This window comes from Petaurus breviceps, unplaced genomic scaffold, assembly GCF_028583685.1.
Source record: "Petaurus breviceps papuanus isolate PSGF00001 unplaced genomic scaffold, PetGlider_PUasm1.0 90825, whole genome shotgun sequence".
Classification (NCBI taxonomy): domain Eukaryota; kingdom Metazoa; phylum Chordata; class Mammalia; order Diprotodontia; family Petauridae; genus Petaurus; species Petaurus breviceps.
In genome coordinates, this window is record NW_027187353.1 from 11,353,530 (window position 1) to 11,369,724 (window position 16,195).

Sequence of the window (16,195 nt, forward strand, 5' to 3'; positions counted from 1 at the left end):
GGGCCTGCTTCTCTTCTCCCTCTAAACCATTTCACTTGATTTCATCAGCTCGCACAGATTCAATTATCATTTCTATGCTAATGATTCTCAAAGCTACTTAGCCAACCCTAAACTTTCTTCAGACCTCCAAACTCACATCTCCAACTGCCTACTGGGTATCTCAAGAAAGAAAGAAAGAGAGAAAGGGAGGAAAACAAAGAGTCTCTGCCTTTAAGAAGCTAACATTCTATACAGACAGGGTAAGGAAAAGGAGAAAAAGGAAAGGATGACACAACATGCACTTATGCAGACATAATATATACAAAATCAATACGGAAGTTGCTCTGGTGGGAAAAGCAACAATTACTGGGGGAATAAGACTTCATGTAGGCATTGGCATTTGAGCTAGCTTGAAGGGGACCAGAAATTCTAAATGGTGAGATGAAGCAAAGAGAGGACACATTTCAAAAATGGGAGATAGCTGGTAGAGATCAAGGAGATGGAGGGTTACACAAAAGAAATACTAAGAAAGCCTGCTTAGCTGACCTGATGAGCTTGCCAAGGGGAATTGGGCATAATAATGTTAGAAAGGGAAACTGAGAAGGGTCTTAAACACCAATGAGAAGAATTTATATTTGATCCTAGTGGTAGGGAGCCACTGGAGTTTATTAAATGTCATAGGCAGAAATGCACTTTATGAAACCTGACAATATTTTATTTGACAGGCAAGATGAAGAGAAATAAGTCCTCAGAGAAAGAAAACTCAAGGCTACACTGGTGAATTCCTACACAGTATTAAACTGCCTGCCCAAACAACAACTTATATATAGAAACGAGTATTTAAAATGAATTCTTCAAAATTTTAATATGATTAAAAATAATACTATTTATTTAGGAAAAGAAGAGGGGGGAAATGTCCATCTCTCTGGCTTCACATTACTTTTCTCACATCTACCTCTCCAAATTTTGCATTTCTCTGGGCATCACTCACCTGAACAGATCTGTAGGTGGTAATAAAAGGCAACATAATATGATAGCCTGGTCCACTGGGGCTAGTAAGTAAAGCTCCTCCCCTGAAAAAAAAAGATGTTTTATGTGTCAAGGTTATTAAAGAAGAATAAAATTTTCTTTCCAACCTAGAATTCAGAAAAAAATTTTCAACAGTAACTCATTACAGAATTAGAGGATGCAGAAGTTAGAAGGGGCACAGAGGCCTTAGAGGTCATCTAGTCCAACCTGTATCTGAACAGGACTTTAATGCACTCAACAACATTGCTGAAAAGTATGGAGCCTATGCTTAAAAACCTCCACATGAAAGGGGAACCATTACCTCCCATGGGGCAGCTCCTTCCATTTGAGGAGAGCTTTAATTGGGAATCAAAGATGTATCAAGCTGAAATTAACCTCTCAACAACTATGGTGATTGTTCCTAGTCCAGCCCTTGAGGGGACAAAGCAATATTGGGCAAATTCCTCTTCAACAAGATAGCCTTTCACAGACTTTAATAAAGCAATCATGCCCTACCTGCCCCACTTCCCCCCTCTCAAGGCTTTTCTTCACCAGGCTACATATCTCCAGTTCTTCCAAACAATCCTCACATGGCACAACCTCAAGTGCTCCATTATCCCGGCTAATCTCCTTTGGAAATACTCCCATTTGACAATGTCCCTCTCTAAAATCTTGCATCTGGAACTGAACACAACAGTACAGAAATGCAGAATACAGTGGATTCTAACCTCTCTCACTTTCGACACTATGCCTCCATGAATGCAGCATTTTCTTTTCCTGTCTGTGATGTCACAGTCAATGCCTTTGGAGTTTACTGTCTACTTGACAGAAGAGATTTTTTAATCTTGACTATCTTCTAGCCATCTCTACCACTCTTATACTTGTACACTTGGTTCTTAAACTCATGAAGAATGTTTCATTTACTCCTACTAAAGATGGCTCTACTAAATATATCTTCTTATATCTGGCCCATCATTCTAGAATTCTAATCCTCTAATCCAATGTGTTAGCCAACTTTCCCAGCTTTGTGTCATCTGCAAATATGTGTGTTATTATCTATACATACCTTCATCCAAGTCACCAATAAAATGTTAAGCAGTACAGGGTAAAGCACAGGTATCTAGGGCATTCCACTAAAGACCTCCTCAAAGAATGACACTGAACCATTAATGACCACACTTTGGGTCCAAGCATTCTACCCACCTAACTGTACTGTGATCTAGCCCACCTTTTTTCCCCACAAGGTTGACAACCCCTTCAGGGCAAGTTCTTTGAACAAAAACCAAAAAAGACAATTATTTAAATTGGAGATATGAAGGTTGAAAAGGTACAGAGGCAAAATGGACTTATTTATTCAACTCCAGTATGCTCACAAAAGAAATTGGGACTATGTCTTGAAACTTAAAGGAAGTCATTTTAGACAAATTTCACTTCATTTCAACATTTATTAAAACATCTATTACATCTATGTTCTATTTCACCAGGCATACTATAGAACTGGTTTCCCTAAGAACTAATTTTTCAATGTCAAAAGATTCACAATTTCATCAGTGAGCTCTCCCCACAGGCCTCAGTAGTTGGTCTTCATGAGTTTCAGAGGTGCCCCTTCCCAAAATCACCTGCTTGTCAGCTTTCTGGTGTGAAAGCCTTTCCACACTCTGCTAGGCTGGCCACCAGATAGAATACATACACTGTTGATGGGCTGGTCAGTTCAACATCTTTCTGATTTTATAGTGTTTATGAGAACTTAAGACTGCCCTGGCATAGAAACCACCTCCATGCCATTCATGATATTGATGTTGGAATTTATGGGAAGTAAAAAAGTATAACATGCTGAAAATGCAAACAGGTTCTATAATAAATATATGGATAATGAAATCATGGCAATTTTATGGGATAATCAAATGTTTGGAGGAACAACTCTAACCTGATAAGCCTATGTCTTGGATGGTACCCATGGTCATCCCTAATTAGAAACAGAATACCATTACTGATCACTAGTCACACAGAGTTCATCATTTCTTTTACCAAATTACCCCTATGGTGACCTACCAGTAAAAAATACTCAAAAACAAGCTTGTTTAAAGTAATTCTATCTCCTCAATCAGAAGAATGTTTCCAACTCAAGAGTTAGGAGTAAGGATACATTGAAACTGGAAGTGGTAAGTAAATACTCTTTTAATGAACTCTCTTCCCAAGGTCTCCAATGACTGATCTCCCTGTAGATAACAGGTCTCTATGAGAAGTGCAGGCAATAAAATCTAAGAGAAACTAAATTTTCCACACTACTTTGTAGACTAATATGCTGAAAAGGAGGAAAAGTTGAGTATACACAAGATTATTTACCCATTTATCTGCAGCTCATAGTTCATAGTCATAATGTGTTATGGTTACTATTTGTAGTGATCAGATTCAGGGAAACTCCTGGAGAAAAGGGCTTGTTAGGAAGAAGCTAACAAACCAGTAAGAGCACCAAGCTCCACAAACAGTCAATGTCCCTGAGGATCAAGGGAAACCCCTGGGCCTCAACAGTGTGTGTGACAATCAAATCAGTTGGAACCGCTGTCAGTGGCACTGCCCCCCACAATACTATATCCTTCACAAAGGCTGCTTGATGATAGCCCAATTCCAGGCCTAGAAGATAATACTGTAGTAAGGACAACCTCAGATACCAAAATCCCAGGGATCATAGCTGTCTTTGTTGGATAACCTAGGCTGGACGTACACACTGGCCTGTTGGGCTCCCATGGCCTGGCACTCACCTGTAGTACACAGCAAGGTGTCCCTCCTCGATCCTGTGGATGGAGGCGTAGAGGAGAACCACCACCAGCCCTGCAGCTGCAGCCCCCAGAGCCCCGGCTTGAGTCATATTCATCCTGGCTCTTCCTATATGAGGAGCGAACCAATAGTCCTGATCTCCCTTTCCCCAGATGGGTCCAGTCCCCTTTCTATAACCAATGTGGAGAAGCCTAGGTCTCCAAAGGAGCCCCTCTTCCTCCCCTCCCTTGTCTGCACCCTGATAGAAATTGTCCCTTCTTCTCTGACCCACCCATTGCCCAAAACCCACCATAATCCCACCCTTATTTCCAGTGACCTCCCTCTTCCCCAAGAGCTATTCCCATAAACCCCCCCATTACCCACTTGTCACATCTTTTCTATTCACAGCCCACCAGTTCACCCCCCTACCCTAATGACCCCTTTTTTCTCACTCAATAATTCCAAATGAACCCTTCCAAAAACCACCCCATCAATCCCTCAATGACAATCTCTATTCCTCTCAATTACATCATCTCCTGACAAATACCCTTTTCCCTCAGTTAACAGCAATCTTCCCAAAACACTCCCTCAGTAATAATACCTCTTTTCTAGAATCTCACTTTCAGTGATGCTCTTTCCTTTCTCCTCAATGAATCAGTCTGATTGGACATTCCCTACCCTACTTACCCTCCCCAGCTAACTCTTCTTCCCCTCATCCTCAGTCACTTCCCTTAACATTGTATCCTCCACTCCTACCTATGGCAACCCCTCCTTCCCCTCCTCCTCTATGACAGCTCCTCCTACATCAGGGATAACACCTTCTGGTTCAGTAAAAAAAAAAAATCCTCCTACCCCTCATCTCCTCCAGAGACACCTCCAGAAACAACCATTCTCTTAACTGATACTCTTTCCTTCCCCTTCAGTGACAATCTCTGTCCCAGACAAATGGTCACCCCATTGCCTTCAGAGAAAATAAGGGCTGACATTAGCAGGGTCTTAAGGCACCCAGCTTCACATGTCCCTGATCTCGCTTGATTCTAACAACAATGCTGGGAAGTAAGGACTAAAGGTATTCTTATCCCTACTAGACAAGAGTCAGGGAAGTTAGTGAACTGTCCGTGGTCACATGGTGTCAGTGGGAGCTGGGCAGCCCAGAGTCTTCTGACTCCAAGTCTAGGGGCAGACTCAGTGACATCTCTCTCCCTTCCCTGCATCCACTTCTTCAGTCCTGCTTTTTAGGGACATCGACACAAGGAGTCCCAAGTGACTCTTCCTTCTCCCTTTGGGGGTCTCCCTCTCCTTCACGACTTCCTACCCACCTAAGGAATGGCTTGGCCTCACTGACACCCCCACCCCAAGACGCTGCCTCCCTTTGGACTCCCCCTGCCCTCAGAGGCACAAACTTCCCTCCAGGACGCCCCTCACATCATCCTCTGCCCTTCCTCCAACCCCCCCCTCCCCCCCTCCCCCTGCCCAGGATCATCCTCCCACTAGGATGAGCTCCCTCTAGTCTGCCCTGGAAAAGAAGGCTGACTTCGGAGTAGGAAGACCTGGTTTCAAACTGGAATCCTACAGGGGTGGCTAGGTGGCGCAGTGGATGGAGCACCGGCCCCGAGTTCAAATCCAACCTCTTTCAGCAGCTTCTCAGCTCCCCTCCTCCCCCTCCCGCCCTCGGTCACACTGCCCTCCCCCCGCCCCGGTAACACCCCTTCCCTCACAGGGACAAGTCCTCGATGTCCCTCCCCAGAGAAGGTTCTGGCTTCGGCTTCCTCTCCAGGAGCACCAGGGGCTGCAGGCACCTGGTCGGCAGTCCAAGCCCTCCCGGCAGAAAGGGAGTTGGACTAGATGACCCCGAGGCCCCTCCCCTGGCTGCAGACCTCCCCTCCCAGCGCCCGCCCCTTCCCGGGCCCCCCACATCTACTCTCTCCTCGGTGGAAGCCCCTACCCCTTCCGGACATCGCCTCCGTGACAGCCGGGGGGTCGTCAGCCTCGGGCCCGGGGGCACAGCCCCGCCGCTCGGTGACAACACCGGGGACGCGTCTCCCCGGCCCCCGCCTCAGCCGAGGCAGATAGTGACGACCGCGCCCCTCAGTGACGCCCCCTGCCCCGCGGACACCGCCTCCCCCTCAGGTACAGCCCCCAGAGGAGGAAGGAGACCGCGTCGGCTGCCGCCTCTACCGCCCGCCCTGCCTTCCCAGCCCGCCCGTCCCCTGCCTCACCGATCGGCTGCGCATCTCCCCGGCGCGTGGCCGCCGAGCTCCTCGCCCACCTTTCCAGGCACCACCGGTCGCCCACAACCCCCGGCGGGCCCACAGTCCCGCGCTTCTGCGCAGGCGCCCGGTTATACGCGTGCGCAGTCACATCCTTTAGGGTCAGGATGGGGAGACGGCGAGCGAGCAGAGACAAAACTGGTGTCTAGCTTTCGATGCTCGTTGTTTGGGTTTGTCTCCCCCTGGTGGGGATGTGAGGATTCGGAGCCCAGACCCACGTGGCACAGGCGTGGGAGGCCCGTTCCAAGGAAGGGTGGGGCAGCCCTTCTCGGACGGTGAAGTTTCTGTGAACCTCGTTAATTTCTGGGAGGTTTTCTCTTTCGCTAGGGAGCTTGTGCGCTAGCGCAAGCAGCTGGGTGGGCAGCTCCCAACCTTGCCTGCCGTCCACCCTCCCAGCTGCCCAGTCAGTCCAATAAATACTGAGATCCTGACTGCCTGCTATGAACAAGCCCCGTGGTTACAGTCATACATGCACATACATGCACAATCAATACATTCATACGCACATAAACCTATAAATATATATGCACATATAAATATATGTATAGTGTGTCTGTACACACACATACAGGGGACTCCAGTCCCATACCTCAAATATCAAAATACACATTTTTTTTTATTTACAGAGTTGTGTGAAGCCCTAAAAGGCTAACCAATGTCCAAGGTCATGAAGCCTGTATGTGTGAGACAGCATTAAGAACCTGGGTTTTCCTGAGTCCAAGACCTGTTCCTTTCTCTCACCTCTCCTTCCCTCCCAATCCCCCTCTCTCTGTCTCTTTCCTTCTCTCTCTTCCTCTCCATTTCCTCTTCTCATCCCTCTCAGAGTAGGTTGCCTCCCAAAAAGATGCAAATCCAACAAACAGTAAGTGTACTTTGTATTCGGGGAGACTCATGGTGGCATATATAACCAGAGTCCAGGAGATTGACTAGGTGAAGTAAGGATGGGAGAATAAGCATAAACATAAGGCTATAAAAGGTAAACTGGAACCAGATTGTAGAATTATATGTGAAAATTATATTATATGTGAAAATCAGTTTATACTTTATTCAGTGGGCCATGAGGAAGGTCTCTGAGCCCAGTGGAGAGAACTGAGGCAGCTAAGTGATGGCAGTGGATAGAAGGCTGGACCTGGAGTCAGGACAGACCTGAGTTTAAAGGCTGCCTCAGATACTTACTAGCTGTGTGACCCTGGTCCTGTCATTTAACCCTGTTTGCCTCAGTTTCCTCATCTATAAAATGAGCTGGAAAAGGAAATGGCAAACCACTCCATATCTTTGCCAAGAAAATCTCAAATGGGTTCATGAAGAGTTGGTCAGGACTGAAGAGAGAGCTGTAAGGTGCAGTTGAAAAGAACTGCTGAACTTGAAGTCATAGGATCATAGATATGGAGATGAAAGATCTCCAAGGCCCTCATTTTCCTTCATCAGTAAAATCACTGAGGGCCCCACCTTAATAGCTTTGTTAGTCAGGAGCAAATGAGAAAATGTATACTCAGCACTCTGAACACTTTAAAGGGATAGACAAATGTCACTTGTTATTAGGAATAACTAGATCACTTTGGGTAGGGTTAGAAAGATTACTCACACAAAAGCAAATAAAATTAAATGGAAGGGAGATGGAGCCAGAGCAAGAAGACCAATTAAGAGGGTATTTAAATAAATAGCCTAGAAGAGACTAAAACAACGTTACAGTGGACGATGGATGAGAGAAGGGAGACAGCAAAAGATATTGCAGAGAGATAGAATTGCCAAGAGTAGGCAAGTCAAAATAAATGAACAAATAGTAACGTCATCAAGAGAAACAGAAGGGCAGGGCAGGCTGGGGATGAGAAAGATGATGATTTCAGCTTTGGATATTTTGAGATTAAAATGTGAGCTGGATAGCCAGGTGAAGATGTCCAGGAATCAGCTGGAAATTGGCCTAGGATCTAAGTAGGAATAAAGTTTTGGGATTCCATCTGCATAGAAGTGATGGTGGCAGATCCCTGACCGCAAGCTGAAGTGGAGTACAAGATCGGCTTTTCTCAGGTACAACATATAAAACTAATCCCAGTCACAGACCTAGCCCCATTCCTGACCACTGACTCACAGACTTGGCAACACACTGATCCCTTAATCTTGCCCCTAACTGAGCCCTAACTGCAGCCACAGGCTGAATGAAATGCCTAGATACTGACTCAGCTTGAAAAGCATCCAGAAATTTAGAATAAGTCTCAACCACAACTTCTTACCCTCCATACAAACTGATCTCTAACCAATTTACTTAACTAGAGGGATCCCTCTCTTTGGTTACAAAATCACTTGGAAATTTGACCATACCGTTACACTCTCCCCTAATCTTATCCATGGATTGAGCCCTAAACATGACCCGAAACTGAGTTCTAATTTTGGCCTCAATTGTAGCCCTAACCCCTCATTCACAGCCAGAGAGCTGGCTCCTCAATAGAATAATCTGATCCCCCTAACACAAATGGATAGTTTGGCTTGAATGAGCCTACAAATCTGGCTAACTCAATTCAATTAAATAAACGTTTATTAGGCATACTCTGTAGGCACACTTTTGTCCAAAGACAAAAACAGACCTCAAAGGAACTTACATTCTACCAAGAGGATATGGCACATGCCCAGAGAAGTGTGCCATAATGAAGAACCTAATAATTCTTAGATCTCTTCTGAGGATAGGAATGTGTCATTTTAATTAAACAGTGTCTGTGTTCTCTAAAGGAAAGGAGGGAGGGAAGTCACATATACAGGAAGTTTTTTGCTCATGCCTTTACATCCCCAGCCCCTTCTACAGTGTGTGCCTGGCACATTGTTGAATGGAAAAGAGCTGTTTTCTTTTCCAGTTTCTTATGTGTCCAATAAACAATGTGGCCATTGTAAACAACATTTCTGTGAAAAGTTGTTCATATAGAGAAGAAATTCCAGATTTGGGGTGGAGATAAAAGTCATAGGTTTCATATTTTATAGTAATATTTTATTTTCATCCCTTAGCTGGGTTTGTATTTGGTTGGTCGTTTGGAACCCTGCCATGGAAGGGAGAGTAATGTCAGCATGTTTGAGCTGAGTACCCTCTGATAGCCAACAAAGGAAGGAGTCAGGGATGGGATCAAAAACACAAGTAGAGGGAATAGCAGTGGTAAGAAGATCTACCACTTACTCTGAAACAGGAGGGGAGAAAAAAAAAATAATGGGCGAAGACAGAAAAGGCTTTCAAATGTAGAGTAGATGAAATAAGGGACATTAACATGGACAACACACATCTCCTTCACAGAAAATGCCTAAGCTGAGAGAAATCCTAGAGAGGGTAATATAGAGCACTTAAGGCAAGAAGAAAGTTTGGAACAGCCACTGTGAAGAGTATAAATAACAGAGGGTCAATCAGGGTCAATATGTGGATTGCTCAATTGCAGTGAAATACTGGTTGAGGTCAGATAACATGAATTTGGAGAGAACTAAGTCAGTGTTGGTCGTATGACTTTGTCTAACTGCATTCCACAGCTCATGAATAGGATCAGAAGAAGTAGTGACAGAAGAGTGACCTAGAGTAGATCATTGCCAGGGCTTGACTAGCAGAAAAACAAGGGGTACCAGAGCCAGAAGTAGAAACCAACACTTTGTTGCTCTCGTTAATGATGGATGAAGACCAAGGTGAGAAAAGTGAGATAAGAACAGAGATGATGGACTGTGAAAATAGGGAAGATTTCAAGGACTGGAGATTACTATGTGGATAATGAATAGATTTAAGAGAAGTGACATAAAAGGAGAGAGGGAAAGATAGACAATTATGATCAGAGAAGAGAATTTTAGAGTTCAAGAATGTAGAGATAGCACAGTGCTGGGGTGATGCCAAAGGATGAGGTATGACTACCCCTTTGAGTGTCTAGGGGTAAAGTGGAGTTGAAGGTCAAGGGAGCTGAGGATGTTGATTAACTGGAAGGACAGGATATTCCAGGGGATATCTATGTGGATATTATGGAGTCAGTAATGCAAGACTGATTGAAAAAAAGGAGAGTTAACTGGAGTCCAGTAGATGGCAGCAGCCAAGATAAAATCCACAGAATTAACCTGAACACTGGCCATAGATCATAGGATCATGGGTGTTGAGGTAAAAGAGATCTTAGCGATCATTTGGCCCAACCCTCTCATTTTACAGATAAGGAAACTGAAGCCCATAGAGGTTAAGTGATCTAACCAAGGTTACACAGGTATTAAGTAGCCAGGCTGGGATTTGAACCCAGGTCCTCTGACTCAAATTCAGAATTTTTCCTACTTCAACAAAATAAAACTACTCATATACACAGAATAAACCCTTTCGACAAAAAGGTCCCCAAATTGGGTAAAAGACTAATCCCTTACTCTGGCTACCATTTGGTCTCCAAACAAAAGCTACAGACCTATCCTTGCACAATAGGAGTCTATCCCAAACTAGGTCTATCCCCTAGTGTGAGGGGTACCAATGACAAGTACCCCAGGTCTGTCTGAGCACTTAACATTGATTTTGAAAAATGATATTTAATTTGAATGTTTCCAGAATAAGCATAGAAACACTTCCCCAAATAACTTGGAAGGGAACATCTTTTTCCCTTACACTACCTTAATGGTGGGAATGGAAGGATAGGAGGGATGAAGGAAGAATTAAGTTTAACTTGGTTCAATACTTATATAGCATTACTCCCACTAAGTTTGTTTGCAAAGGCAGTATCTCTTCCAGGTAGAAACTCAGCTCAGTTTCCCATGGGCAGAGAACTCAAAAGTCTTCCCTAAGATTGTTCCTTGTTCCTGAGGGCATTAATACTAGGCTGGCTGCAATGCTGAGTCTGGGCTCTGAGAGTTCCATTTCCTTTGACTCATTCTCCCAACCTTTTGAAACTCCCAAGGTCAGAGACTCCATTCCCTTCACTAGACACCATGAGGGAAGGAATCCCCAAGAACTCCAAGAACGGAATGGAACAAAAAGTCCATCACTGAATCTAATGGATCTTTCTGAATGTCTCCATAGCCAACCAAAGAGCACAGTGGTGGTGTCTCTTCAACATGTTGACCAGACCAGTTACTGAATGTTCAGAGGTGCTCTATACTCTCCAAGGCACTGCTCTCACATATTATCATCAATTGCCCAGAAGCAGCTCCTAAGTGACCTCCATGTAGAGAGATGTCATCTCAGGTGGTCTAGGCACACACCAGACACTCATTACATTTGTATATATTGTGTACCTACTTTACCTCTGTATCTATTGTTCTCCCACCCTGCCCCACCCCCAACCCCCATATAAACTCTCTGAGGGCAAGAACTGATTTTCCATTTCATCTTTTTAACCTCAGCGGCTAGTTCAGTTCACTTTACATAGTAGGTACTTAATAAAATTGATTTACCTAATAAAATGAAATAATATGTATCAGGTGTTTTGAAAACCTTAAAGCACTCTATCAACACTAGTAGCTATTGTCATTATTGTTGCTGTTATTAAGAGATGCTTGCTAAATTGCATTGAAATTAATCCCTTGCTACAACCAGGAGGCCTGGGATCATCTGTCTACAAGTGAGAAGCAGGGCTCAAACCTGAGACAAAATGAACTCTTTAGGAAGCAAGACTTATGCCTGCCTCCATCACATAGCTACAGCATGATCCTGAGCAAATCACTTCACTTTTGGTGCAAGTCTGGGGACCTACTCTGAGTGACTGACTATTTACAGTCACGATTGCTCACGTAGATGAACTCATAGGTTTTGAACAACAACAAAAATATTGTCCAGATAAAACACCAAAACAAGAATGGTCACTGACCTCAAGAAACTTACATTCTACTGGTGAATTAAATGAGAGTAGATAATTTCTCTTCTAGAGTTTGGACACCTGGGCCATGCTCTCATGTTTCTCTTCTGGAACACATCCACGTCTGGGAAAAAAAAAAAAAACTATCTGGTCAGTCCTCCCTCCTTAATTTGTTTACCTCTGGTTCATCTATCTCAATACTGGAATATGTTCTCAAAGGTTTAGGGGGATTGGGAAACAAAAGATAAATCTGCAGCCTTCATTTTGCATACCATTCTAATCAATAGGCTGTGTTTTCTCTTACAGAAAGAAGTCCGTGGGTTTTGTGACAGGAACAAAGTTTCTTAATAGTTCAGGGACCATTTCCACTTGTTTGTTGGCAGCTCAAGTCCACATGGCTAAAGTGGAGCATGACTGTAATCAGATCTACTCTTTTGGAAATCTTATTGACCACTGGTAGCATTGTGAATTGATCTAACTGTTCTGGAAAACAATGAGGAATTATGCAAGAAAGTTACTAAATGATTTATTCCCTATGACCCAGCAATCACATGACTAGGCAGCCTGAATAGGTCGATGACAAAAAGAAAGGATCCATATGTACAAAAGTATTCATATCAGCACTATTTATAATAGCAAAATGCTGGAAATAAACTGTGTGCCCAACAACTAGGGAATGGCTGAACAAATCATGGCATACAAATGGAATGGAATATTACTAAGTTGAAAGGAATGACCACTATGAAGAATTCAGGGAAACATGAGAAGACCAGTATGAAGTAATGTAGAGTGAAGAAAGCCAGGGACAAAAGAACGATGTTCACAATGATTGTAACAACATAAACGAAGATATAACGTATGACCCTTCAGCCCAAACACTGAGCTAACATAGATAGGGTGCAATCTTGGAGGTAGTGCTCCTGAATCATAACTCTGTTTCATTTTTGCCTTATCCAGAATTTTCACCAGAAATTTCAGAATATAGCTTATGTCTAGGTCTCCACAGAGATAACCAAAAGGGTTCTCAGTTCCTACACAAACCCTCAGAGTAACAATGTATAGCACCCCCTCTAGGATGCTCCACCAATTTGTCCTTACACTTAATGGATTAGGTCTCCAGAGGAACATCGAATCTCAGGGCTCCAGAAGCAAAACTTCTCAAAAAAAAAATAGCCCATGAACCCCTACTGGTGTACTTACTATTAATAATCAACCTATAGATTAGTTGGCTCTTACAAAGGCATCTGCTCAGATTATAATTATTAATAAATTCTATATCTATATTAAATTAATCTGTTCAGTCATGGCTGACTCTGTGATCCCATTTGGAGTTTTCTTGGCAAGGATACTGGAGTGATTAGCCATTTCCTTCTCCAGTTCATTATACAGATAAGGAAAATAAGGGAAACAGGGTTAAGTGACTTGTCCAGGGTCACACAGCTTGTCTGAGGCTGAATTTAAATTCAGGTCTTCTTGACTCCAAGCCCCACATCACCTAGCTGCCACATAAACTAATTACAATGTATAAAGTATCAGCATTTATTTTTCAAGCCAGTTCCTCTCAACCTCCATCAGGATTCTTCAGTTCATTCATTCTCAACCACTTTTCTTCTTATATGGCTGTAGTCAGTATGTATCCATTCCTTTCTCTTGATTGATTTTTTCACTTTTTGTTATTATAAAGGTCTTTTCAGATTTGTTGAATTTATTGTAACAGTATTTTTAAAATTATTTATTTTTAGTTTACAACATTCAGTTCCACAGGCTTTTGAGTTTCAAATTTTCTCCCTCCTCTCCCCCCTTCTACAAGACAGTGTGCAAGCTGATATAAGCTCTACATATACATTCATATTAAACATTTTCACATTTAGTCAACAACATATTATTGTCTCATCATAATTTATCACAATTTATTCACCCATTGTCCTATTGTTAGATATTTCAGTTATTTAGAGTTTTTTGCAATTACTAATGTTATGAAAATCTTTGAACAGATAACACTCTTTAGGCATCTGTTCATTTAATCACCATTTATTAAATGTCTACCACATGGGAAGTGCTATTTGGTACCTGGAGAAACACAAAGGTGAATAAAACATACTTTCTACCCTCATGAAGTTTATAATCTAAGGAGGAAATTGTGACACAGATTGAAATTTACAGTAACTTTACAAAAGTATCCTAAGCATAAAGTAGCAATAGTTCAAAACAATGCATTAAGAGCTAAGGAGAAGTACAGAATGTTTTGTGAGGATCAGGAAAGGAAACAGAATTTGTTTCCTGGGCTCAATTTCCTTAAAAAGTTTTTATGAAATTCACTGGCAAAATGATTCCTGCCAACTGAGTCTACACTGAGAAGGTGGACACATAGAAAACCTTTCCACAAGCTCTTAGTGTTGGAGTTCTGGGTGTGAAGGAGGGAAGGTCAGTGATCAAGAAGTCAAATAAGGACCTAGGAGAGCTCCTGGGTGGACCTGGGTAAGGGAAAAGGAAGCTAGAAGAGATTTTCTCTTAGGTCCTTTTCTTTTCTCATCTACATCTAGGTTTCAATGATCATTTTAAAGCTGATAATCTCCATAATATCTCTATCTTCGCCCCCAAACTCTCTCCAGAGGTTGGTTCTCATATTTCTAATAGCCTGGTAGGTCTCACCACTTGGCAGACTTACCATCCCCTTAAACTCAAGGTATCTAAAAACAATCCCACCATCTGCACTCCAAATCTTATCTCTTCCTAACTTTTCAATTTCTTTTAATGGCACCACAATTTTCTCAGTATTTCAGGTTTGTAGTCATGGTTTTGACTCTTCCTTCTTTTTCACCCCCACATTCAAGCAATTGTAAAGTCTTATCCTTTCTAAGTTAAGATCATAGGTCATAGATTTAGAGCCAGAAGGAACCTCATGATGTCTTGTAGCCTTCCTCCTTTCTTCACTCTCAATGTAAACACCCTTGTTCCAACCTTTATCTCTTCTAAGCTAGCCTTCCAGTTAGTTTTCTTCCTCTAGTCTATCCCTTCTTATCTTCTTATCTTCTATTCATCCCGCACTCTAGGACAAGAGTATTTTTCCCAATGGATCTCTGCAATCATGTCACTTCTCCATTAAGAAAGCATCAGTGACTTGCTATTGTATTCCAAACAAAGTATAAACTCCTGACTGACATCTAAGGTCCTCTACAAGTTAGCTCCAACCTATCTTTCGAGCTTAAGTTTATATTATTCTGCTTCTACTTAGTTTATGTTACAGGCAAACCAGTACTTTCCTTTACCTGCTTTCATCCTAAAGTCTCCCATCTCCATCGTTTTGCTCATGACCACTCCCCCTCCCCACCTCCATCTCTCCATGTTCCCGCTTACTTTGTTAAAATCTCTCCATTCAAGAAAGAAACTTGAGTGGAGCAGCTAGAGGGCACAGTGAATAGAGCACTGGCCCTGCAGTCAGGGGGACATGAGTTCAAATAAGGCCTCAGACACTTAACACAAAAACTAGCCATGTGACCTTGGGCAAGTCACTTAACCCCAATTGCCTTCCAAAGCAAAAAAAGAAAGAACTTAAGTGCTGACTCATCTTCATCCTCTCAGGTTAAAGTGTCCTTGTCCTCTTCCTAAAATTTCTCATAGCCTAGTGTAATGTAATGTAATGCCAAGGAAAGGCAACTTCCCAAGGTTCAGAATACCAGCATAGGTGCTCTCCATTTTATTCAGTGACCAACCAAGAACAGAGAAGATCAAAACATGACATCATTCCAAATACAGCATTTACTAAATGTGATTAAATAATCTCCAAGGACTACCCCACCCCAGGACCTTCCAATCATTCAATCAATTACAAAGTCCCTGTTCTAAATACTACTCCACCCCTAGGCTGTACCTTCATTTAGTCCACCACAAAGCCCCTCTTCTCAAATGGAGATTAGTTTCCAAACATAAGTAAAGTACATTCACTTGTTCAACCATAGAACACAAAAAGGTCAAAAGTTCCCCACCCCTGGATCACAATTGAATCTACCCCAGAGTTACATCAAGTTTAAGCACAGCACTTAATACCCAAATGGAGGTCTTTTCTTCATCTTGACATGAGGCAAGTTCTCAGCAATCTTAGTTCCTGGGGAGACAAGGCTTAGCAAGGCCACAAGATACATTGCCAGTCCCTTCATTAATTCATCCTCTGTCTGTAGAACAGTCCTAGAACCCCTGAAAACATTAGCAAAACCCTCTCCCAGGATTTCTTTAGACATACAACAAGAAAATCCTTCTTCAGGGCTTCTGAACCCACAGAAAGGTTCCCAGACCCCTGCAACAACAGCACTGTCCTTCACCAGTGGACAGTATTCACTCTCTGTCTGCAGACAGAGCTTCTTAACCAAAACCAAAAGCCAGGTTCCAGGACTTCTTCAACAGGAC

The 16,195-nt window shown here is 42.8% G+C and overlaps 2 protein-coding genes across 5 annotated transcripts in view; one reads left to right on the top strand and one right to left on the bottom strand.

The window, feature by feature from the left end:
- Nucleotides 1–6,115, bottom strand: part of ERLIN1 (ER lipid raft associated 1) — a 53,941-nt gene extending 47,826 nt beyond the window's left edge. Inside the window, exons 1-3 of one of the 4 annotated variants that reach the window (XM_069071299.1) lie at nucleotides 5,964–6,115; nucleotides 3,750–3,873; nucleotides 971–1,052 (exon numbers count right to left, since the gene is read on the bottom strand). In XM_069071299.1, the coding sequence (XP_068927400.1) occupies nucleotides 971–1,052; nucleotides 3,750–3,862 (195 nt within the window). In that variant the 5' untranslated portion in view covers nucleotides 3,863–3,873; nucleotides 5,964–6,115. Of the gene's footprint in view, nucleotides 1–970; nucleotides 1,053–3,749; nucleotides 3,874–5,963 lie in introns of those variants that run through there. The other 3 variants (XM_069071300.1, XM_069071302.1, XM_069071303.1) reach the window with 3 other exon arrangements.
- The window catches only part of IQGAP1 (IQ motif containing GTPase activating protein 1), a 404,955-nt gene that overhangs the window by 213,458 nt on the left and 175,302 nt on the right, over nucleotides 1–16,195 (top strand). The gene's annotated exons all lie outside the window — the stretch shown is intronic.